The 25,201-nt window shown below is 41.8% G+C and overlaps 1 protein-coding gene across 3 annotated transcripts in view; it reads left to right on the forward strand.

Moving 5' to 3' along the window:
- The window catches only part of slc38a4 (solute carrier family 38 member 4), a 43,878-nt gene that overhangs the window by 3,298 nt on the left and 15,379 nt on the right, over positions 1-25,201 (forward strand). The window contains exons 1-9 of one of the 3 annotated variants that reach the window (XM_017683091.2): positions 14,041-14,153; positions 19,583-19,765; positions 20,161-20,242; positions 20,964-21,079; positions 22,758-22,831; positions 22,918-23,010; positions 23,255-23,336; positions 24,133-24,215; positions 24,302-24,360. In XM_017683091.2, the coding sequence (XP_017538580.1) occupies positions 19,662-19,765; positions 20,161-20,242; positions 20,964-21,079; positions 22,758-22,831; positions 22,918-23,010; positions 23,255-23,336; positions 24,133-24,215; positions 24,302-24,360 (693 nt within the window). In that variant the 5' untranslated portion in view covers positions 14,041-14,153; positions 19,583-19,661. Of the gene's footprint in view, positions 1-14,040; positions 14,154-14,956; positions 15,077-19,582; positions 19,766-20,160; positions 20,243-20,963; positions 21,080-22,757; positions 22,832-22,917; positions 23,011-23,254; positions 23,337-24,132; positions 24,216-24,301; positions 24,361-25,201 lie in introns of those variants that run through there. The other 2 variants (XM_017683089.2, XM_017683090.2) reach the window with 2 other exon arrangements.

Here is a 25,201-nt window from a genome sequence, read left to right on the forward strand (position 1 = left end):
TATTTAAGCATAAGTGGTGTTCAGTATCTTGACATCAGTGTTTGAATGATGAGCCTGAATGTCATTTCTTTTCTATTTTTTCAAATAATCTCTAGTGACTAGCAAAAATGATGGTTCTTTGCCTGCGAGGGAGTCTGATGCAACACCTGACATAGTTGCACAACGGCCTTGTTCTAGTTCTGCAGTGTGACAAGCAGCTAGGTAACTTGTGCAACATGATTGCCTTGTGTCCTTTGAGCTGCTCCCATTTACATATGAATATTGTAGGATTTGAGTTATACAATCAAATTGTAGGACTTGTATGTCATTGTATTGATGATGGCTCAGACCTAAGAGCAACAGGCTGGTATGTTAACTGGACTGTGTAAGAGGGATGTGATTGTGCGAGCTAATTGCCACTGCAGATGTGAACGGGTCGCATTCAGACGTTATCAGTTTACACAAACTCATCCAACCCAGTGTGCCATCCTGGAGTCTTCGGTCACTCAGGTGTGCAGTGACTATATTTAGACAGCTATTTAAATCCGATTGATTCGATACGTTCAGTGCATATTGAACATAGAAGCTGCCAAAATATCCTATGTAATTAAGCATTTAGTTTGTGATTGTGCTTTCTATTTTAGCAGGTAATTATTATTAAATACACAAGTGCAGGCTATTAATAGCATACCTCAGCATTTTTCAGTCTGCCTATCTGTATCACACTGTCAGTCACCACAGATGATACCTTTTGATGTGTTTCCTTGTACTTCTGTACACTGTGCTTTCAAACTCCTGGAATCCTGGAAACACTTATTCTAAAAATCAGTGGGCATTTGAGAAGAATTACCTGCCGCCTAAATCCAGAAGTGATTGCTGGTCTCATCCTCAGGCGCTCCGTGTACATCTGTGGACATTAATTGGGAATTCCGCTGATTTTTTTTTTTTTTTTCTAATTTCTGCCTAATTCCAACGTGGAGATGTTAACAAAGTTGTTCATAGTGGTTTGATGTGAAGTAGTTCATTGTAGAGAAACTTGCTGACGCAGATTTCTTCACAATGGTACTGATAGAAACCAGGGGTCACAAATATAGCCCTTTTATGTACTAAACCAGTGAACGTCTGAGATTTTATTTGTAGGCCTAATGTTGGTAAAGATAAAATAGTTGTGAATCAGAAAATATGTTTTCTTTGGGGACTGTTAAAAATACACTTTAGGTCAAGAACATAAAGTAAAACTATCGAAAAACAATATCTTTGCATCTTAGCACGGTAGCCGTAACCATTTCATGTAATAGCTTTCTGTGGGGAAGCTTTTAGAGGCATTAAACTTTTTAGACGTCTGGTTACTGCTACTGTGAACACTTCTGAGTCAACGATTTTCTCTGGAGTGGAGCATTTCACGTCAAACTACTGAGTGACTTTGTTTACACCTTACCCAATTAAGTATGTAGAATTAAAAAAAATAAACAAAGGGTGTAATTACCCTTTAAGCTGGGGTTGGTATAGTGTAGTGGGTAACACTTCTGTTTTCTGTGCTGTAGACTAGGGTTCAATCCCCTGCCTGGGTCAGCACCCTACACTATATCAATAAGAGTCCCTGGGCGAAACTCCTAACACTGCCTTCGCCTACCTGTGTAAAATGATCAAGTTGTAAGTCGCTCTGGATAAGAACGTCAGCCAAATGCCATAAATGTAAGCTGGCCACAACTATGCAGATTTGGTCAGTATCTTGCTGGTTGGCTGTCTGCAGCCTGTGCTTGTCCAGTTTGCATGTCAGTTAGATGGCCATTTTCTGTCACTGTTCTTTGTCCTGCTAAACACAGAAATCCACAAGATTCTTTCACGATAGGCAAAAGTCTGGCTTGCAAGGGTATGTTGCAGCTATTCCAGTGTATTATATCCTGAGCTCAGGCCCTCTGCTTTGGAAATCGTGGAGGTTGTTCCTGCACAGGATGAATCCGGCTAGGCAGATTCAAGTGGCAGTTTAGGACCAATCATTGAAGTTCTCAGCTGCTGGCACAGACATCAGTTCAATTCCAACCTAATCACAATGAGATATGACAGTATTTTGAGGTTCAAATGGAGCTGTAATAGTTGCTCTTGGGAGAACATGCACTTTTATGCTGAGGCCCAGCTTCCTGTGCTAAAACTGTAGATCAGATCTTATCTTATTACAGGGTGTTGTTAACTAGTTGTTGGCTTCCTCAGATCATTCTATTATGCTGTAGTGCTTATGAAATGATGAACGTGGTAGACGTGATGGGTCATTAGTTAAAATGCTAATATTTAGAACCACAAAAGAGTCAGCAGTTAATTTGTGTTTTAATATTGTATATTTTAAAATTTATAAGGATTCAGAGGTTAGAAAAAATAATGCTACCGTCTAGTTTTCAGTCAGTGTTAGATGTCTGTCATCATCATGTGAGTGAGAAATACAATTAAAAAAATCTGATAAAGAGAGCTGGATTTTAGCTCTAATCAGGTTTCTCAGGGCCTGTAAGCTCATACTCCAATTTCTATTGGATTTGTCAGACTGTGCATACACAAGAACAGACGGTGGATCTCGCGAGATGGCAGCAAAACACTTTTGGAGAGGAGCTGAAACCAAACACAGAGCAAAGTATTTAAATATTCTTCGTCTTCTAGATGATGTAACGCAGCATGAAGTTAGATTTTTATGTTACGTTTACGTGACGTCTTCTGTGAGTTTATTGGCTGGTTGCAAAGTAGAAATCTGATTACTGCTCAGCTCATGTAGACCCATTATATAGTTACTCAAAAGCATGTAAACATGTTGATGGGATTACTGACAAAATCTGATTTACTGCAGTTATAGGCAGAGGTGGACGAAGTATACAAATCATGTACTTGAGTTAAAGCAGAGATACCCAAGGTAAAATATTACTCCAGTAAAAGTAGAAGTCCTTACTCTAGACCTCAACTTGAGAAAAAGTACAAAAGTATTTACCTTCAAATGTACTTAAGTACAAAGTAAAAGTACTAAAAGAGTACTTCTGGCTCTGATGTCCTGTTATCATTTTTATAACAAGACTCTTCATGAACTCATTTCAGGTGAAAATCCTCCAGCGTCTCTCTTGGTAAACCAGTCTTTTAATAGAACGTCATTAATTAGTGACGCTGACCATCCATCCATCCATCCATCCATTATCTTCCGCTTCTCCGGGGTTTGGGTCACGGGGGCAGCATCCTAAGCAATGAAGCCCAGACCTCCCTTTCCCCAGCCACTTCCACCAGCTCTCCAAGGGGGATTCCGAGGTGCTCCCAGGCCAGCTGGGCGATATAGGCGCGCCAGCGTGTCCTGGGTCTTCCCCGGGGTCTCCTCCCAGATGGACTTGCCTGTGACACCTCCCGAGGGAGGCGTCCAGGAGGCATCCTAACCAGATGCCCGAACCACCTCAGCTGTCTCCTCTCGACGTGAAGAAGCAGCGGCTCTACTCCGAGTCCCTCCCGCATGACTGAACTTCTCACCCTATCTCTAAGGGAGAGTCCAGACACCCTGCGGAGGAAACTCATTTCGGCCGCTTGTATTCGCGATCTTATTCTTTCGGTCATTACCCAAAGCTCATGACCATAGGTGAGGGTGGGAACGTAGATCGACCGGTAAATCGAGAACCTTGCCTTATGGCTCAGCTCTTTCTTTACCACAACAGACCAGTAAAGAGCCCGCATCACTGCTGACCCAGCACCAATCCGCCTGTCAATCTCCCGCTCCCTTGTACCATCACTCGTGAACAAGACCCCGAGATACTTGAACTCCTCCACTTGAGGCAAGAGCCTATCCCCGACCCAGAGAGGGCTCTCCACCATTTTCCGCCTGAGAACCATGGTCTCGGATTTAGAGGTACTGATTCTCATCCCAGCCGCTTCACACTCGGCTGCAAACCGATCCAGCGAAAGCTGAAGTTCGCGGCCTGATGTCCCCAATAGGACCACATCATCTGCAAACAGCAGCGATGTGACCCTGAGGTCACCAAACCGGACACCCTCCATCCCTTGACTGCGCCTAGAAATTCTATCCATAAAAATTATGAATAGAATCGGTGACAAAGGGCAGCCCTGACGGAGTCCAACTCTCACTGGGAACGAGTCTGACTTTCTGCCGGCTATGCGAACCAAACTCCAGCTTTGTTTGTACAGGGCCTGAATGGCTCGTAGCAAAGAGCCATGTACCCCGTACTCCCGAAGCACCTCCCACAGAATACCCCGGGGAACACAGTCGAATGCCTTCTCCAGATCCACAAAGCACATGTGGACTGTTTGGGCAAACTCCCATGAACCCTCCAGAATCCTGGAGAGGGTGAAGAGTTGGTCCAGTGTTCCACGACCAGGGCGGAACCCGCACTGTTCCTCCTGGATCCGAGGTTCGACTATGAGCCGGACTCTCTTCTCCAGTACCCCTGCATAGACCTTGCCAGGGAGGCTGAGGAGTGTGATTCCCCTGTAGTTGGAACACACCCTCCGGTCCCCTTTTTTAAAAAGAGGCACCACCACCCCAGTCTGCCAATCCAGTGGCACCGCCCCCGATGTCCACGAAATGTTGAAAAGGCGTGTCAGCCAAGACAGCCCCACAACATCCAGAGCCTTGAGGAACTCAGGGCGGATCTCATCCACCCCTGGAGCCTTGCCACCAAGGAGCTTCTTAACTACCTTAGCGACTTCGGCCTCAGTAATGGACAAGCCTATTCCCATGTCCCCAGACTCAGCCTCCTCACTGGAGAACGTGTCGGCGGGATTGAGAAGGTCCTCAAAGTATTCCTTCCACTGCCCAATGACGTCTTCATTCGAAGTCAGCAGCACACCATCTCCACTATATACAGTGCTAGTGGCACACTGCTTTCCCCTTCTGAGTCGCCTGACGGTTTGCCAGAATCTTTTCGGAGCCGACTTAGTCACTTTCCAAGGCCTCACCAAACTCCTCCCATACACGGGTTTTTGCCTTGGCGACAACTGAAGCCACAGATCGCTTGGCCTGTCGATACCTGCCAGCTGCCTCTGGTGTCCCACAGGCCAACCATGCCCGGTAGGACTCCTTCTTCAGCTTGACGGCATCTCTCGCCTGGGGTGTCCACCACCGGGTTCGAGGATTACCGCCCCGACAGGCACCAACTACCTTACGGCCACAGCTACAGTCAGCCGCTTCAGCAATGGAGGAACGGAACATGGCCCATTCTGAGTCTATGTCCCCCGACTCCCCCCATATCTGGTCAAAGTTCTGACAGAGGTGTGAGTTGAAGATCAATCTGACAGGTTCTCCTGCCAGACGTTCCCAGCAAACCCTCACTATACGTTTGGGCTTGCCTGGTCTGACCGGCATCTTCCCCCACCACCTGAACCAACTCACCACCAGGTGGTGATCAGTTGACAGCTCAGCTCCTCTCTTTACCCGAGTGTCCAAAACACATGACCGCAAGTCCGATGACACGACTACAAAGTCAATCATTGAACTGCGGCCTAGGGTGTCCTGGTGCCATGTGCACTTATGGACATCCTTGTGTTCAAACATGGTGTTCGTGATGGACAAACTGTGGTTTGCACAGAAGTCCAAAAACTGAACACCACTCGGGTTCAGACCATTCCCCCCAATCACACCCCTCCAGGTCTCACTGTCATTGCCCACGTGAGCGTTAAAGTCCCCCAGTAGGACAATAGAGTCTCCAGGAGGAGCACTTTCAAGCACCCTTTCCAAGGACTCTAAGAAGGCTGGGTACTCTGAACTGCTGTTCGGTGCATAAGCACAGACAGCAGTCAGGACCCGTTCCCCAACCCGAAGGCATAGGGAAGCTACCCTCTCGTCCACCGGAGAAAACCCCAACATACAGGCACCGAGTCGAGGGGCTATGAGAGAGCCCACACCTGCCCGCCGCCTCTCACCATGGGCAACTCCAGAAAAGAAGTCCAGCCCCTCTCAAGGAGATTGGACCCAGAGCCCAAGCTGTGTGTTGAGGTGAGCCCGACTATATCTAGCCGGTATCTCTCAACCTCGCGCACCAACTCAGGCTCCTTCCCCGCCAGTGAGGTAACGTTCCAAGTTCCAAAAGCCAGTTTCAGCAACCGAGGATCAGAACGCCAAGGCCCACGCCTTCGGACACTGCCCGATCCACAAAGCACCGAACCCCTACTACTGCCCCTCCCATTGGTGGTGGGTCGATGGGAGGGGGGACTCATGTAACTCCTTCGGGCTGGGCCCGGCCGGGCACCATGAGTAAATGCCCGGCCACCAGACGCTCGCTGGCGAGCCCCTCCCCCAGGCCTGGCTCCAGGGTGGGGCCCCGGTAACCCTGTTCCGGGCAGGGTACACAAGTCCTGTTTTTGTGTCTTCATAGGGGTTATTATGGATCACACTTTGTCTGACCTGTCACCTAGGACCAGTTTGCCATGGGAGACCCTACCAGGAGCTTTTGCTCCAGACAACATAGCTCCTAAGATCATTCAAGCACGCAAACCCCTCCACCACTATAAGGTGGTGATCCAAGGAGAGGAGTGACGCTGACGTCTATTAAAATGATCATAAGCACAAAACACTGAAGGTAAACAGTTTCCATCAGGGAGAACCGAGTGGCTCTGAAATCACTTTTTACACACAAGCAACAAATTAGTTACAAGTTGAATAAAAACTGGCTTTAAACTCAGGATCACAAATAAGTTTTCCTTTACTGTATTGATCTGTAGGCCTCTGTTCATAAACATAAACTAACCATAACTAATTTACTATAGGTGGTTGGCATAGTGTAGTGGTTAACACCTCTGCCTTCTACACTGTAGACTGAGGTTCAATCCCCCACCTGGGCAAACACCTACTCTATACCAATAAGAGTCCTTGGGCAAGACTCCTAACACCGCCTTGGCCTACCTATGTAAAAATAATCAAATTGTAAGTCGCTCTGGATAAGAGCGTCAGCCAAATGCTTTAAATGTAAATGTACTATAAAATGTACTGTCACGACTGCATATGTGGACATATTTCTATATTGTGGTCTATTTACAGGTTAGGTTAGTTCATCATTGGTGCTCTTGCTTTGCGCTTCTTTTGTTTTGACATGTTACGTTTTTATACACGTAGAAACCAAAAGGAACGACAGATTTCTCAAAATGTAGTGGAGGAAAAAGTCAGATATTTGACTTTGAAATGTAGTGGAGTGAAAGTAAAAAGTCACCCAAAATGGAAAAACTTAAGTAAAGTACAGATACAAGAAAAAAAACGACTTAAGTACAGTAACGAATTACATTTACTTAGTTACTGTCCACCACTGGTTATAGGATTGTTAAGTGCATGTAAACACGCTCAGTGTCACGTTCAGGTCTCTCTCTACTACTTGGTACTGATTAGAGATGAATGGATCGTGTATATGTATCGGCCGATTTTCAGACCAAATATGCGACCAGCCGATATTTTTCTGACTTGGCTGATCCTGAGAGCTGATCAGCACCGTAAAACATATGAGTTACATTTAAGGATTGCTGCGGGCCTATGCAGAGCCCCTCGGTCACAAGACCCTTCAGTTCCTTGTTCAACTGCTAGATGGAGATGCAATCCATTTGACTTTTGACTGTGAGACTAAAGGCCTGTTAACTCCGAGTCCGAGCTTTTCGGACTACAGAAGCACGGGTCATGTCTTGAAAATAAACACAAGACATGTCCTTGATCGGTATCAGCTGTTGGCCAATCATGCCGAAAGGTGATCAGCTATCGGTATCGGCCCCAAAAAACAGTGATCAGTCCACCTCTGGTGCTGATGCTTGCACTCCAAATGTTTTGGGAAATGCTGGTCTGTGGTAATTTTGGTATGAACTTCAAGGAGCTTCCATCATAGACATCATACCTCTGTGCTTTGTGTCTCTTTCCTGAGAAGCAGGAATTTAAACACTGATTTATTTCTAAAGCAGAACTACTGTCAGAACATCTGAAGTGCAAATAAGAAAAGCACAGTGTGAGTTTTCAGAGCTTGCGTTTAGAAGTAATTACTAAGCAGTGAAAACGGTGCACAAAATGCTTTTTACAGTATAGATGAAATAAAATAGTTAATCTACAGTTGTGCAAAAAGAATGTTTTAGCTTAGAAAGGTTTGTAACGTGGCTTCCTTAAATATTTGAGTTAATTGAACTTGTGAAAGTGAGTTAACTCAACAATAGTCTGTGTTGTATATTAGTTTTACTTATTATTTGAAGTGTATTAAAGTCAAAATTTGAAGGCAACCAGGCTACTAACTTTAATGTTCACTTAAACAACTCGTGATTCGTTAGAGCTCGGTAGTAGCTCTGCTTTTTTGATTGAGAAGGTTCACAAAGAAAGGCCGTATTGCAGTAATGATTAACCTCCAATATACTGTATGTTGTGCAGATTGGGTGTTTTCACCTCTGCTTTGTGCAAGACATCAGAGGTCATTTTCTCAAGGCCAGAGCAGTATTTTCCCAAAAGAGCCTCCCGAAAGTTTAACCGTTATTTGTAGTTTTGCTGTGTCACCAAAGCCCCAAAAGAGCAAATCGATAAGTCCAGTAAGGTCATGGACAGAGTGTTTGTGATCAAGGAAACCACGAAAAGTTGCGAAAAACAGATGTCTTCACTATTTCTTAAACTCAGTTTTACTTTCACCTCAGAAGTGTTTGTGGTTTCAGTCCTACGTGACTAATGAGAGCAGGTGTAATGAATCATGTTTGTACGACTGAACTGTATGAGGCCCAGCATCTATAGTGCATCATGTTAAAATCATCTCAGCACTCTAGCTAATTATCAAACTTTTAATGGTTTGATACTCCAGTGCTGACATAAGAAAACACCAGTCCTGTTAGAGAGAGCTTTCACTTTACTCACTTGTTTTGCCATGTTCACAGCCTTAATTACTGTATTTAGAAGCCTGTAATTTTTAGTCCAAAGCTAAAGGAATTATTTGAAGTCGTTATGGGGCATTTTATGTCTTGTGTTTATGCTGGGATGCTATGATACCAGTTTTCTTTTGAGATGCTGATATTCTGTTGGCTGACCCCAATCTGATCGTTTTTCTGTAAAACCTACTGAACTTTTAAAATGAGTTGTTTTTAGTTGAAGGTCTTTACTCTAAGTTTTTATCTGAAAGTAGTCTGTCGTACTCAAACTACTCAAACACTCTGCAGGCCCACAGGAAGAAATGCGCTGCTAACGACATTACATCAGACAACGTGAGAGTGTGATATTTCAGGATTGTTACAGGGTCAGACCAGATTCATCCTTTTTTCTTCTGGTTTCTGATCAAAGCATTCACTGTTGATATTGGCTAGATAAGATCACCCTAAGGAGGAAGATGTGCTTTTAACCCCTTCAAAAGGTGTTTTACCCTTTTCTGCATAACCCGGTTGCTGAGGTATAAACACTCGGTTGATATAAAATGTGGAAACTTGTATTTTTACAGTGGTGGTGAAAGGAGCCAGGGTCCGGATCATTGATCTTATAACCAATATAGCCTTTTTAAATCTCCAGAACGATCAGTGAACATACATGTGCCTGTGGAGGTTGTATATCATGTTCATTTCAATCATCTCCATTTTTGTCATTTTTTGTTTACAAATGCCAGCTGTATGTTTTGAGCCAAGTCATTCTTGCTGAACTATCATAAAGCAGTGTTTTTTTATATGTATTAGATGCATTAAACTCTTCTGATTTGTGGTTTCTGTTACATTTGTATGATTTATATATGAACTAAGAAAAAAAAAAAAACAATGAAATCCCAGTTTAAAACTTGGGGGATATTATATGAACCCACACTGTATATTAGTTTCACAGTAGTGACTAATAATATATAGCATGTAATTATTAAACAACATATTGTACTTGCATAAGATTCTGTGATTAGATTCATCAATGAATAAAGCCCAGCATTCAAGGGGTCAACAGAATGAAGCCTCCTATCTAAGCACAGAGGTGATTCTTTGAGCAATATTTGCATGTAGGCTGTACACTGTAGCCAGCAGACCGATGCCAGCTCACATGCACAGACTCGTGTGAATGCTTCTGCCTCAGGATGCACCTGCACGTTATGCCATCTTTGTCCAAAAATGTTTAGATTAGGGATTTAAAGGGTTTAAAATGAGACTGTGATTGTCTAGATGCAGCCATTTATACATGAAAAAGGTTCCTTATGGTTCAGTCAAGGGTCATGCCAACAGTAATACAATTCCGTGTAAAGAATTATGAAAGCTGCAGGCTGAGCGACAGAGGTGAATTCCCCTACAAGTTTAGATAACCTCTGTAAAAGATTTCTCATTTGTGTCAACCTCTAGAGACAGCAACCCTACATTAACTGCCTTCAAACTGTATAAATACACTCATATCCATATATCTTTGTTGTGATATATTTATGAGAGCATATTCCAGACTTTTGTCAAATTTGAAAATGAATATGTGCGTTTATAATGCATTTCCTATGTAAGTGTGCATTATCTAAGCCATCCAAATTCAAATGCAAAATATTGTATTGCAAAAACTGTGTTTTTGACATTCATTTTAAGTGACTTAATGGTGCGAAATGTTTAAAACAACAACAAAAAAAAATACCCTGTGCTTGTGCAGCCCCAGGGTTTTCTAGCCGGTCAAGAATCACTTCTGCAAGCAACTACAGGAGATCACTAGACAGATTTATGTTCAGCCTGTTTGGCAAGTGTTAAAATGTCAGTAGCAATGCTTTCTAATGCGCCATATTTTGGACTTTCTTCTAAAACACACCTGCACAAAAATTTCCTCCCTATGTCAGACCCATAGCATCTGATTGACAGGAGTGCCTCACTGACAGTGAAAATGCCTCTGCAAACAGGGTTGCAAATGCACTTGAATTTGGGCAGAGTTGGAGCACAACAATGAGGAATTGCAGTTGCATTGGGCGACTGTTAGTCAGACCATTAAGGCAGTGAAAATGAAACAAAGTCAGAAGGACTTCCATTTTAACTGTATCCAGCCATTATATACAGACATGCAAGTGAAAACACGCATCCAGAGTTTGGTTTATGTCTTAGTGTGTTCATTCCCTCATAAAGGAAATGCAATTGTAAATACACAGCATTTTCAAATTTGTATTTGAATTAGAAATAGCTCGGCTTGACCCACCATCCTTCAAGGCGTGTGGAAGACAAGCGTCGAGAATGTTCTCTGTACTGGCACCCAGGTGGTGGAATGAACTCCCACTGGCTGTCCGTACAGTAGAGTCTCTTTTTGTCTTCAAACGCAGACTGAAGACTCATCTCTTCACACAGCACTTAAATGAGCATTGAATTATAAGCTGCACTTATTTATTATATTTTATTGTATTACACTGTGTATTGTATTGCACTGAATGGCAAAGAGTTCTTTGTTTAACTCTGTTCCTTTTTCTCTTTCTCTTTGTTTCTAGCAGTATCTGAGCTCAGGACTGTCTTTCTCTAATCTGTTGGTAACTAGCAAAGATACTTTCTCTAGGCAGACAAAGCACTTCTTGTAAGTCGCTCTGGATAAGATGCTGTAAATGTAAATGTAAGTAAATGTGAAATATACTGCTGTAAGCGATGCTCTGATATTTTGGCTCATTTCTTCTGGGAGGTGATCTGTTTTGGTTATGTGAAGACTGATCACTGCGCTTAGTGAAAAGCAAATCTGAACACTGAATTGTCACCAAAGGCTGTGGGAACCTACAGGAAATCTAGTTTAATGCATCCCAGCCTTAAATGGTCCTATAGTTCCAAAATTGCAACAAAGCCATCTTTTATATGGGCAAACCGTGTGGGTTCACACCTGTGAATCTTGAGGAAAAAGAGTTTCAGAATGTTTCTAACCGGTGATGGTCTATACTAAACATTCCCCTACAGCTTGTTGACAGTACAGTATTACTTTCTCCATTTGTAATAAATATGAATTTCAAAGCCTGGGGTCCATTTCTGTCTGATGGGGCATTTTTTTGGGTGGGGACCCAAGCTTGACCTTTGCATGACATGTACCATCAGCATGTAGGTATGAATGGTGAGGGTTAACTCGGGCAGATGTGGAATGTTACATTACAGTGAGAGAGGGTGGGTCTGAGTACTAATAGGTACTAATGAAGACCTCTTCTACTTTATATCTGTAGTAATGAAAGGTAGCGGTTCTCTAAGCTGAAAAGTGTAGTAGATATGTTTTTCGGTGTAGCATGTATGTTTGCTCTTTTGTCTTTTGCTTTACTCAGTTGACACACTTGTCCCACAGTGTTGCAGGTGGTGCCTTGTGCAAAACATTTGGCTGTAGTGAGGGACAAGTGGTAACCGGATCCACTTGCAGAGACCGGATTTGTGCATTACTGCTATATAAACTACCCTTTAGATGCTAACATTGACATTTAGCCATGCAGAAATCTCCTCCCTGTTGCTGATTTTACTGCTTTGTACACTGACTCATGCCTTCATCCACTCATTTCAGCACAATGTTTTTTTGAAGGTATTTTGTTTGTTATATTTGCGCTTGAAAGCAAACCCTTTCAGGTGCCTCTTGAAATCTTAGAGCAGCTTTCGTAGCCCATTATATGGCTGTATACTTCCCAAATTGTTCTAAAAAGCTTTTTTATATTGGAGTTCAAACCTATTTCAAGGGCATATATGAGCTTTTATATATGGGATTCTGCTCTAGTGTTGGTTACATTAATGCAGCATACTTTGAGCGGGAGAATCAGACATTTTTTAGGGTTGCACAGATATTTTGAGGCGAAGAAGCTCAAAGGGGAGGACTACATAAAAGCTAATTAAACCTAATTTAATTTATTGTATAATACTCTTAAATTATCTCAACCAAGAGGGACATGTTGCAGATAAAAAAATATATATATATTTTTTAGAAAGGCAGCCAAAATCAGTAACATCGCTATCTATACAGGGATTAAAACCTCAGCATGCAATGCCTGAGTAGTGTTTAATTAGTTCATGGCATTCAGTCATAAGTCTGAGTGCTCTACAGAGTTTTGTGTCTACTGAAACCAAAACCTGTCAAAACACAGTTGTTGTTCAGAATAACCACATGTGATGCTGGAACGTCATGCTTGCTTAAAGAGATGATCAGCGTTTTGGATGGCAGTTCGCAGTTACTGAGGACAACCACAAGCGGTCAGTACTACACCAGAAGTGCTCGTAGAACCCAAGCCGAACCACAAGCTCTAATCCCGGGGGAAAAACTAAGCTAAGGATCACTGAAACAGATGTTGAAGAATGGTTACATAAAATAGTTATTCTACTAAACAGTCAACCAGAGAGGCATATACAGTCTGAGGGCAAAGAGGCACGTGCCTGGGTGGTCATTTGGGCATAATAAGTGATCACATGCATACACTCTCACTGTTAAGTTCAGGTTAGATAAACTGGACACTCCCACCCAAATGTGATATACTGTGCACTGTGAAATTAAGACAAGTAACGATTATAATAAGGATTATTTTATAATTATTTCACACGTTAATTCAGTGTAGATCCTCCCAGATTGCTCCGGTGTGAAACTTGTTTTTGAAGATATTTCTGCTAAGAATCAGCGAGCACGGGTTGTAAGAGGTTTCATGTTGCCATTTGGTGGACGGGTCGCGTGGGCAGCCGCGGCTCCTTAGAATGACTCGAAAAGCTAACGTTCCCACAGCTTTGTATACATTTTTGTACATTGAGGGCAATGTTTGCGCTTGCTGAGGAGCCATGTGTTTTGCTCTGAGTCAGTCCCAGGGAAATGAGTTGCGGCAGTTTGGTCTTCCTTTCCATCTAATCTGCTCTGGTTTGCTTGTATGCTCTTTCATAATGGAAGATATTTCACAGTTTAACACTGGAAATCACACTGTCTTCAGCAGTTTTATAAAGCAGTGCCCGGCATTGTAGACAGGGCCTTTTACAACCCGAAGAACCTTATGATTGTGTAAATGAATTTTCCCGACAGAATTATTATCCTTCTCTCTGTTGTGGCTGCCAGGCAGCTTCTACATGCATGGAAAGTGTCTAGCATAGTTTGGAAAAGGGCATTTGAACCCAGTATGAGTTTCGGCATGATACCAGGGTGAAGTGTAAATTCTTTGCTTTTGTTTTGACCCTTGAGCCAGAGCTGGTGATTGGCTCAGGGAGCTGAATGCTGTGCTTCTGACTCCATATAAGGAATGACCCTCCGCACAGGAAAGCTCTTTCTCCTTGAGATGAGAAAATGCATCTGCATCCAGACAGTAAGAGTGGTTTTATTTCTGTCCCGTTGTCGTTTTAGCACACTGGGCTGTTTTAAAGATGATTTCATGCTGTGGGTGATCTGCTGCAGCTCTTAGTTTATCGGTGAAGCTTGCAGTGCTCCTTGTCACTTGACTAATGGTGTGCTTGTGATGATATGTATGTGAGAATGTGTGCAAAATTGTAATGTTTATAATGTCAGATGATGTTCAAGTTAATTGGAGACCTAATATAATTATCTGGGTTGCGAAGAAGACAAAGAAAAACATGTAAGGTTGGCTTTTAATCAGTTAATCTGATACCAGTAGCCAGTTTGTAACATAGGCTACTTAAATTGTCACTTTTCTAAACTCTAAACAGCACTCATGTCTTTTCTGAGATTTATGGAGTCCTTTCAGAAGATTGTGGGGGTTAAAACATAAAGCGTCGTCTGGCCCCTGAGGCAGGAATGCTGTATGGTGCATCTCTAGGCTGGTGTACATTGGCTTTACAGTGTATGTCAGTAAGTATGAGAGGTGTTAGCTCTGCCCCCCCACAGCCGAGCAGCTGCTGGAGTGCATCTCTATCACTGTGCGTGTGTGTGTCAGTGTAAGCAAGCGTGTGTGATCCTGTGAGCCTGTGTATATTGGGGACAAATATCCCAAAAACGTTCCCCATCCCTCTCATCCCAGAGGATCAGAACAAACAGTAAATGATGCAATGCATGTTATCTTGTGTGCACTTTTAGTATCCTGTGTGTTCTCTGTGTCTGATGACGCAGGTGAGGAGGGGAGGGGGGGGCAGGGGGAGGGGGACAACAGCTAACAGTAGAGGAGTCCTGATTGGCTAGAGAGGGCCCTCCCTCTGCACTTAATAGCTGCCACTTACCTGCAGGAGTAAAAGCTACCCTTCTCCTTCCTGCTGTCAATACGGAGCCCCATAACCTGTGAGTACCTGAATGCAGTCAAATAGCTTCATCTACACTGTAACCAGCCATAAACACCTGAATTCACATTTGAGATCTGTGATTCTCATGTTAGTGGTTTTGTATATGCAGCTGTGTTTGCTAGGTGAGAGTTCAGTTGTGTCAGAGTGTGTCAGTGTCTTTTGTCCCCTGAAGGGGCCTTGCGGTTGGTGTCGTAACTGCCTATGAGCGTGGGATATTGGTCGTAGCACAACTTAACTTAGAAGGCTATTTGTTCTGTTGCAAAGGGCGCTAGCCTCACCCAGCTGCCCTGCATTCCATGCAGAGTCGGTGTGAGACTCCTGTGAGCGCACGATCCGTTTCACTCTGTGCGCTGCTTCATTTTCATGTTCTGCTGCAGTTGTTCTTTAAGCTGGAATTCGATTGATTTTTCTAAAATGTCAGCTCAGCTCTGCTATGAATGGCTATATAAAATTAGTTTTTAGCCAGAAACGTCTCCATAAAATTATGGTAAAACAATTTCTCAGGCATCAGGCCAAGTAGTCATGATTTATTCCCTGTAATAAATTTGAGGTACCTTATGGAGGCGTTAAACTCTTCAGACATTCGGTTACTGTCGCCACCACTTTTAAGAAATCTGTTTTGGTGAGTTTGTCTACAGTGACGCATTTTACATGAAACTGAGGTTGTTTACATATTGACCATTTATTATGCAGAAAATGTGATGCTGGAATTCCCCTTTAAATCCAAATAAATGCATTTCGCAAGTGTTGTTGAGGAGAATGTTAGATGTTACGTGGTTTATTACTGTGACAAACTCACTAAACTTCAGTAAGGCTGATCCTTTTGACCACCATGTTAAACACGTAAAGCCGCTTTGACTGTAAATGACTTGTAGTTCAGAGCAGACATGACTTAAATATGTATATCCTCAATTGCTGCTTAAGTTTGTTCTCCTTTTCTCAGAGGCATGACATAGTTATAAAGTGACAAAGTAGACTGCTATCCACTTACGAGGAGTAATTAAAAGCCTGAGCAGGGTTTTAAAAAGCTGTGGTTGGGTTGTGCTGTCATATGGGTACTTTGCATATATATTGTGTAAGTCACTGAAAGACTTGCTCATGCATTCACACTTGCAGGACGGGTTTAGCAGGCTTCACTATGACTTGTCAGTACTCTTCTCATAATGTTAAAGGAAATGTTCATGTGTTACAAAACTACCCATTACTTACAAATATAGCTGGAAAAATAAGGGATGCACTGAACTAAATCTTGGTACTGCTGTTGAATCTGTTAGTCTCCCTCAGCCTAGAAGGAAAGAAAATTAAGTATAAAACAAGACAAATTTGGCATAAAAAATTGCATAGAATTTGGAAGCTAATTACAGTGTGCTGGGCAGACAGTGTATCACAGATGTAAACAGACCCCAGCTTGCTCAGTGTTCAGTGTCTCAGCACTCTTTTCAGTGGCACTCTTGCTGTTCCCTCTTGTGGGCCAAAAGTGCCTCAGTGGAAAGTTTTCAGCTTTCTATAAACGTGTATCTCAGGGTCCGGAACAATCCTGGCCGCGCTCTATCAAAGGGGGCTTTGTGTGAGGATGAGGAGAGCTGTGGGTAATTTGATGGGCGAATGGTTTGGCAACGTTGTCTTATTTGCTGCTGCATTACATAATGTCATTCTCCTCACTAGCACTGAGGGCATGAGGGAACTATTCCTGACTGTCCAACAGGGCGCTATTCGAATAACTGACCCAGGGTCTTGGTTCTGCTGGGCTCTGAGCAGCTATCAGACTGGGCACTGAAAAAATGAGATGCATTGAGTTCATTAAGTTCTTTGGTAGTAATTGTGTTGACATAATTCTTTATTTGAATCAAGCTGGAAAACACACAGGTCCTGATAACTTGGCCAGGACTACTTGAAGCCCCTACATTATATTCTCCCGATATTATTTTCAGATGCTTTGCAAAAACATTTTGTTACCAATAATATTCAGTTAATATTCTGTCTAAGTATGAAATCCCAGGGTGTCTGGCGTGGCTCTAGTGCAGAATTGATTCACCAGCTCTGCTAGAGTGTAACTTGCGCATTTGGAATCACAGTTCAAAAGTTTGAGATCACTGTTGTCAATACAAAGTAAAAAGAAAATTGCAGTTAGATGTATGAAGTGATTCTGTTTTGATGCCTCTCCTGTAAACTTTGTAAAGAGAGTAAAGGTATCAACTAATTGGTAGGAAACGATCCAAATAGTTACATATTTTAGGTGCAGATGAGTCTGTAATGACTGAGAAGCTGTCTAACATTGAGATTGATGTAATAAAAGTAACATCACAATGCCTTGTGTTTGAAACGTGGTGATCAGACCTTGACGCAGGTAACTCTTCAAGAAAATACTGTAAATAAACACATTTCATAAATAATCATTAAATAACTTGGTGTTCTCAAAATGCTTAGAATTAAATAAAACCTCTTAAAATATCTTCTATTGTCTTTTTTATAGTGTCTGCACTGCATAAGTTATAGTTGAATAAAATAACAGTGATTATTAATATAACAGGGCATTCCAGTCTTTTAAACGCGACAGTAGATGTCTAGTTTCTGCTGCAGCACTAAATGGTCCTCTTTCATTCATTCTCAAGATCCTTACACCTAGCAAATTCCTGGTCCTTACTTATGAAACAGAACCAGGGGAAGGACATGCTGTTTACATGTGATTTCCATTTTGTTGTTTGTTTGGTTAGATTAGGCTGCTGGTGTGAAACCTTGGTAGGGGTGGCACGGTGTGAACATTGCTTATTATGAGTTATTATGAGAATAACAATTGTTGTACTGTATTAAAATATGATAAAATATTTAAGAACACTAATAACCATTGAAATCATAATATTTCTCATCTCCACTCTTCTGCTTCTTGGCCTAGAAAAAAGCTTGAACTGAGCAAGCTACACATAGCAACATTGTATCTCTTATGACCCGAAGCAGGCTTATGCCATGGTGACTCTCTGTTTGTGTGCATAAACAGAGGTCCATGTCATTGTGCTTTGTCCACAGCTAAAACTCCAGACAGATCATCCTTGTCTCTCTCACCTGTCCTCTGTTCCTCTGTTCGCTACAGGAATTTATTAGGGATGCACTGTATAACATTTGTTAGTTATTATTGCAATAGACCTTTGCAATAGTGATGTCATAGAGGTCTATGGTGTGCAAATAAGCATCTAACCAAACCCTGAATGTTTTATTGCGTGTCATGATGTTCGTCTGGTGTTTCGATGAATTAAGCACCAAAAATAATGTATAATAATGTATAAGCTTAACCATGGCACTTCATATTAGGGATGATGGGCTCGTTTACTCGGTTAACCATTCAAGCTTCAAGCTGGCAGTACTCGAAACCTTAAATCACTGTTCTGGCGCTTGTTCCGTTTCATCACAGAAAGCCAGAGAAAATATTCAGAGTAGAATGGAATGAAACGCGGCTTTTCTTTTAAAAAGACTATAAATGTTAGCTTTTGCTTGTGCTTGTGATGTTGTGTTGTATGTTAACTACACTGTGCCGATATGAAACGCGAGTGCCTGAATGGAAGCTTGTAATGTAAGGGACTTTTTGTCAAGGCAGTCTAGGCTAACTGCTGTAGCTGATGTTAGCGAGGTCCAGAAACAGTGGAAATCTATTTCTGTGACAAACTAACATGTTGATTTGTGTGGTGGGTGGTTGGTATAGTGTAGTGGTTAACACCTCTGTCTTCTACGCTGTAGACTGGGGTTCAATCCCCACCTGGGCAAACACCCCAATAAGAGTCCTTGGGCAAGACTCCTAACACCGCCTTGGCCTACCTATGTAAAAAATGATCAAATTGTAAGTCACTCTGGTTAAGAGCGTCAGCCAAATGCCGTAAATGTAATGTTGACGTCATCATGTTGCTGATTTTGGCCGAAGTCTGTTTTGTTTTGTTTATTTTCAATTTTGGTCATTTTTGTTGTTGCGCTTTTTTTCCTTTTTTGTTTATCGGTTAACAGGATATCTGTTCATTATTTGTGGACGCTTAAATATCAAAATTAGTCCTTATAACAATTAGTGTGGTCATTCTCAGACCAGTCCTCAGGGCCCTCCAGATGATCCACGTGCTTGCATCGTACATGTGGATTGTGAGTTAGGTTGGGCCAAAAAAGTTGGAGCGTCTAATGGGCGCTGAGGACTGGTTTGAAAAGCACTGTATTAGATACAATATAATGTGTGGCAGTATACTTGCAGTAGTGTTTTGTCCGTATCATTCAACCCTAGTATATAAGTTGATGTTGCTGTAATGAGCCGCATCTCCTCGTATTAAGACTCCTGTTAGTGATTCCTGACCTATATTTTAAATATAGGACACGGGCTACGTTTCATCCATTTGCTGTTTGTCTACAAATGTGTCTTATCTAGCTTGTTAAATTTAGCCCATGCGTGTAAATGTGTGTGAAGGTTTTTCATGTCCTTGTGGCCGTCTTGACAGTGCTCTCTGACCGACTTCCCTGTGCTCTTGTTTTACAGTCAGTGTTTCCCCTCGTTTGACTGAGAAGGCTCTGTCCTCCACTCTTCTGCCTGTATTGTCTTCCCTTCTGCTTACGCCATGGACCGTATGGAGCTGAAGCCAGTGAGCACTGAGGCAGACGATGACAGTATGGACGAGCGCTACTCCATGCCTATCGACTCAGAGAAGACCACCATGAACAGGTGAGCAGCACAGGACCCTGACACACATACCTGCTTTCCAGACCACATTACGTCTACCTCTGTCTGTTAGTCATTCCTCTGCTGCCCTGTTCTCTGTGGCAGCATGTGCTCTCAAATGCCATTCTCAGCTGTTTGCTGCTTTACAGAAACTGTGAGGTTCACATTTAACCATTTCACAATGAGAATTAGGTTTATTGGCTATACAGATGTTAGAGATAAATGTTTGTAGAATTTATAGATATCAAGTCATCAAGTCATATCATTTTATTTGACTTAATTGGGTATTTAAATAAGGCATGCATGTATTTAAATAAGGTCCATTACCATTGTTCCAAATTAAAGCTTTTGTCAGTCCTCTCTCCCATAATAACCTGTTCTAAATTTCATTTTTACAGCCAGTATATGGATGAAGAAGATGCAGAGAGCCAGAAGTTCCTTGCAAATGGAATGAAAAAGAAGAAATTTGAGGAAGAATATGTAAGAATATTGTCATAAACATCTTGTTCTTTATTAGTAAATGTATTAAATAATACGTTTAATTTTGAAAAGAATCATTGTATGTATTAAAATAGTAATAGGAATGGTCCACTAACCACAAATAAGGTAACAATTAATGGTGCTAGTGGAAATTGAGAAGAGGACTAGTAAGTTCATGCATATTTCTAAGATGAGGAGGCACGGCAAGTATTTTTCTGACAATTTTAATAGCTTAGAGAGCACATTTTAAAGCACAATTATTTAATGCCCAATTATAATCTGCTGAATGTAACATTACAGAGAAAAAATACATAATCATAAAATGTGACCTGTGCAAAAGTTAATGTTAAAAAATGTGCAATAAAATTTGCTAAAATATCCCACATTAAAGTATATTACTTTGTAGAAGATGGATTAACTTATCACTTATTAAATGAACAAAACGTCATTTGAGCAGGAGTACTCAAAACTTTCATACAGCTGTATACATTTCACTACTTTAGATCATTTTTTCCTTTGTGTTTGTGCATTTTAACAGTAATTTTACATGATTCCATAATTATCGATTTGTTTTTATCAAATTTCTTTCTCTCTCTCTCTCTCTCTCTCTCTCTCTCTCTTTCTCTCTTTCTCTCTTTCTCTCACTCTCTCTCTCTCTCTCTCTCTCTCTCTCTCTCTCTCTCTCTCTCTCTCTCCTTCTTTCTTTCTTTCTTTCTCTCAGCACCCAGGGCATGCATCATTTGGGATGTCTGCTTTTAACCTCAGTAACGCCATCATGGGCAGCGGTATCCTGGGCCTGTCTTTCGCTATGGCCAACACTGGCATTGTCCTCTTTGTGTAAGTGAACTACTGACCGTTGGGTCCACTGTGTGAGTTGTGGATTGAGTGTCAGTGCAGCTGTGGGGGGGGTCTCCTGAGCTGCATCCCAGAGTGAAGTTACTCTGGATATGTAGCAGAGCCGAGAGAGACGCCAGGGCTATTTTTGGATGAGGACCCCCCTTCACTGGCCTCTTCCTCTTAACCCTTACTGTCCCCTGAGGGGAGTGAAAAGGCATGAGAGACAGAGATGGACAAAGGAAGAGTAAGAGATGGAGAGAGAGTGAAAGAGGCTAGAGCAAAATGATTAGATGAGGAAAACATGAAGAAAAGGAGAGAGAGAAGGTTAACTTATTCCTCATTTGTAAAAACTCTGACTGAGACTGGGCAGTTGGACCGCTGACCTCTCATTCTCCCCATAGCATGAGAATGAATAACACACCATCAGGGCTCAGTCCAGCTTTCACCTGACTGGTGAAAGGGGTCAATGTTCAGCCTTGTCTCCATCACTCTTCTTCTCCTGCTTGTGTCAGGCGGCTATTTCTGTTCGTTTGGCGCGAGGGTGGCCGGTGTACAGTGACTGTACCGGAGTGCCCCCCTCCCCATCTCTCTATCAGAGGGGTGTAATGTTAAAACAACACCTTTTTATGTGTCAAAACTCTTTAATGTTCATTTATTGTTTGTTTTTTCTCTATTTGGGTTTCCTGTAGACATTATATAATTAATAAAGGAAAGGTCACTTCCCATTTTTTTAGCTAGCTTATGTAGCTGACATCACCTGTACAGTAACTCTGGTTAGCCTGTGTGGCTAACCTTACGTAGTTAATGTAACCCATGTAACATCGCCTAGCTAAGAAAGATAACTATTTATTAAGCTGGGAAAACAGTTACTACTCAGCTCAGTGCTGCTAGCAACACAGTTAAGCTAAAAAAAAAAGTTATGTATCCAAAGATGATCAAATTAGACTTGTTCCAGTAGGCTGTTATTGCATTTGACAGCAAGAAAAACAGTCAAAATTGTGGTCCCATCTCTTTGCCTCAGAAGCCAGAATCATTTTCAATGTATAATCGACATATTCAATCGATTATGATCTTGATTCAGAATTTTACTCACTCGCTCGCTCACTCACTCACTTGCTCGCTCTGTCAGGCATATAGCAATGGCACATGAAGGTTGACTGGGTCCAAACAGAACCCTGCTGACCTGGAGCTGCTGATTTGATGGCTCTTGCTTTGTCAGCCCGATAAGGAGACAGTATTAGGATGAAGTTGGCCGTGTGTGTGTGTGTGTGTGTGTGTGTGTGTGTATGTATGTATGTGTGTGTGTATGTATGTATGTGTGTGTGTGTGTGTGTGTGTGTGTGTGTGTGTGTGTTGTGTAATGTAATGTGATGTGATATATAAAACCATCATACCACAGGCATTTAGCATACACTTTACTTAACAGCTGTGCAAACACACAGATAATATAAGACAGACTTAAAATGCGGCACACAGGCCGTGCACAGAATGTGATGTATATCTCAGTGTTGTGGAACACGTTTTTCTAAAATGGGCTTTAAGTAGTGTTTATGAACTTTAGGAAACTTGGATTGAGAGCATAATGAAAAGTAAATAGTTGATAAAAGTCAATTATGCATTACTTGAGAATGTTACAATGAGCTTACTTTTACTCTGCTGTTCTGGATTTACTCTGCAGCATTCTACTGCTGGGCGTGGCTGTTCTGTCACTGTACTCTATTCATCTCCTGCTGGTAACAGCTAAAGAAGGAGGTATGCAACACCTACAGACTCGTACATACACTACACACTAAAAAGATATAAATAGTGTTGTAACCATCAGGTTTCAATCCTTCCAGGTTCTCTCATCTATGAGAAGCTGGGTGAAAGGGCATTTGGCTGGCCAGGGAAAATGGCAGCTTTCGGTTCTATAATCCTGCAGAATATAGGAGGTGAGAAAAGCTGCAACTGTGTGATGGTTCTGTACTGTGTGTGTGTGTGTGTGTGTGTGTGTGTGTGTGTGTGTGTGTGTGAACAGTGTTTATCCTCACTCAGGGTTGACCTGCCAGATTCTTCATGTTGCTGAATTTTGTGCTGACCTCTTGCTGTAGTCACTGATGTAATACATTATTTTAGACAGTGGATGTGAGTTGATGTGTCTTGTGAGCATTCTGTGATTAATTTGTTTCTTTTCAGCCATGTCCAGCTACCTGTTTATAGTGAAATATGAGCTGCCAGAGGTCATCCGAGCCTTTATGGGACTAGAGGAGAACTCTGGGTAAGTGTGTGTGTGTTGAATTAGTGGGTTAACTATTTTGGAACCAGTAAGTGTCAAGATTACGTGAGTAAATTTATCACTCTATAATGAGAGTTAGGCTCGAGGACTATACAGGGTCATGTGCCTAGGTGTGTTTTGAAAAGGATATGAAAGTATGAACCTTAAATGTTACATGAAGCTAAAGCAATATTATGTTCTTACAGCTCTGCTAAACAGTTACTCTAAAATAAGAACTGAACGCTTGATGTGCTGAATAGATTTGTCCTAATAAATTATTTAATGTTCAACCACTGCACTCCGCTTTGGTCAAACATATGTAGCTAATCTCGATCACCTCTGCACATAAACAACACAACTGTTTTTCAGTGAGCTGCTTCATTTACTGTCGGAGATTTCTTTCATGTTTGTTTAATGTTGAGGAATGATCAAAGAGCACTTTGACTTTGCTGCATTGTGAAAGTCATCTTAGGTTTTAGAGTTTTTGAATATCTATTAGCAGACTACACTGGGGTCAATGGTGGAGACAAACCTGGGCAATTCAAAAAGTGGTAGGGACATGAAAACTCCCCAGTGTAAATGATGCCAATGTAAATGAGTCCAAATGTTACCATGAAGATGTGAACTGTTACTTGCCATAACTATCTATAACAGTAATCTAGCTGCCTCTTGTATTTTATGGCTCATCGCTCATCCTTAATGAACGTCTGTAGTTGATGCACGTCACAGCATGTTGTTGTTGTTGTTGGTCGCTATGTGGTGAGTTAGTGATGTCGCCTGTTCTCCTGCTTCTCTGTAGTGAATGGTACCTGAACGGTAATTACCTGGTGGTGTTTGTTTCTTTTGGAGTCATCTTACCGCTGTCGCTGTTCAAGAACCTGGGTAAGGCCTCCATTTGATTTTGTGTTTGAGATGTGTGATTGTGTTTTAGTATTACACCTGATGCATATTCTCCTGTTGTCATGCAGGCTACCTAGGCTACACCAGTGGGTTCTCTCTTTCATGTATGGTCTTCTTTGTGGGGGTGGTAAGTTCTTTTTTTTCTTTTTTTGTCCTCCACAGAGGCCCGCTAGCCAGACGCCAAATCTTTAAAACTATTAGTGCAAAACAACAAACAGCAATTGTTAATTAGTTAGTCTTGCACCAGTGCGTCCTCAGTCCCAAATCTCTTTTATCTAAGCTTCCCAAATGAGTCAGTGAGTTCAAGCTGTCCAACCACATTAAACTATTATGGACGAATTGGACGAATATCTGAGGTTGTGTACCTGCTGTTGTTGAATTAACCCTTTAAAGTCTAAAACTTACTTGCTGCTCTTAAGACTGATGATACAGTAACTCATGAATTATTCAGTAATACTTTAAGTAAATAAATAAAAATCCTGTCTCCCTGAGTTACTGTCCTTCCAACTTTCAGCTCAGTGCAGACCAGAGTCTCCTGGTAGCAACTGCAGCACTTAAGCTAACAGACTAAATGTTCAGGAGCCCTAATTTAGAGTACATTAAAAAATACATACGAAATTTTCTTTAGTCATAATATTGGCTTACAGGATTTTCAGTGCACACATACAAGACTGAGAACTGAGAAAATAAATGTGGGCTAATTTAAAGCTGACAAACTCTAGAAACCATATTAATATGAATCGAAACAGAGACATTTTTAGTAACTGGACGTAAAGTTGCACATTTTTTGAACCTGATGAGTTTGCTTGAGGGACTGAGGATGTCCCTTCAGATGAGCTAATGCTAAACCTAACACTAAAACACTAAAGCTAGACATAGCAAAATTTAATACTTATGTTTGCACAGAGTTTTTCTTCACTTCTTCACTTTTCCTTCACTTTTTCACTTCACTAATTAAGATTAAAGCG

This window comes from Pygocentrus nattereri, chromosome 11 (assembly GCF_015220715.1).
Source record: "Pygocentrus nattereri isolate fPygNat1 chromosome 11, fPygNat1.pri, whole genome shotgun sequence".
Taxonomy (NCBI): domain Eukaryota; kingdom Metazoa; phylum Chordata; class Actinopteri; order Characiformes; family Serrasalmidae; genus Pygocentrus; species Pygocentrus nattereri.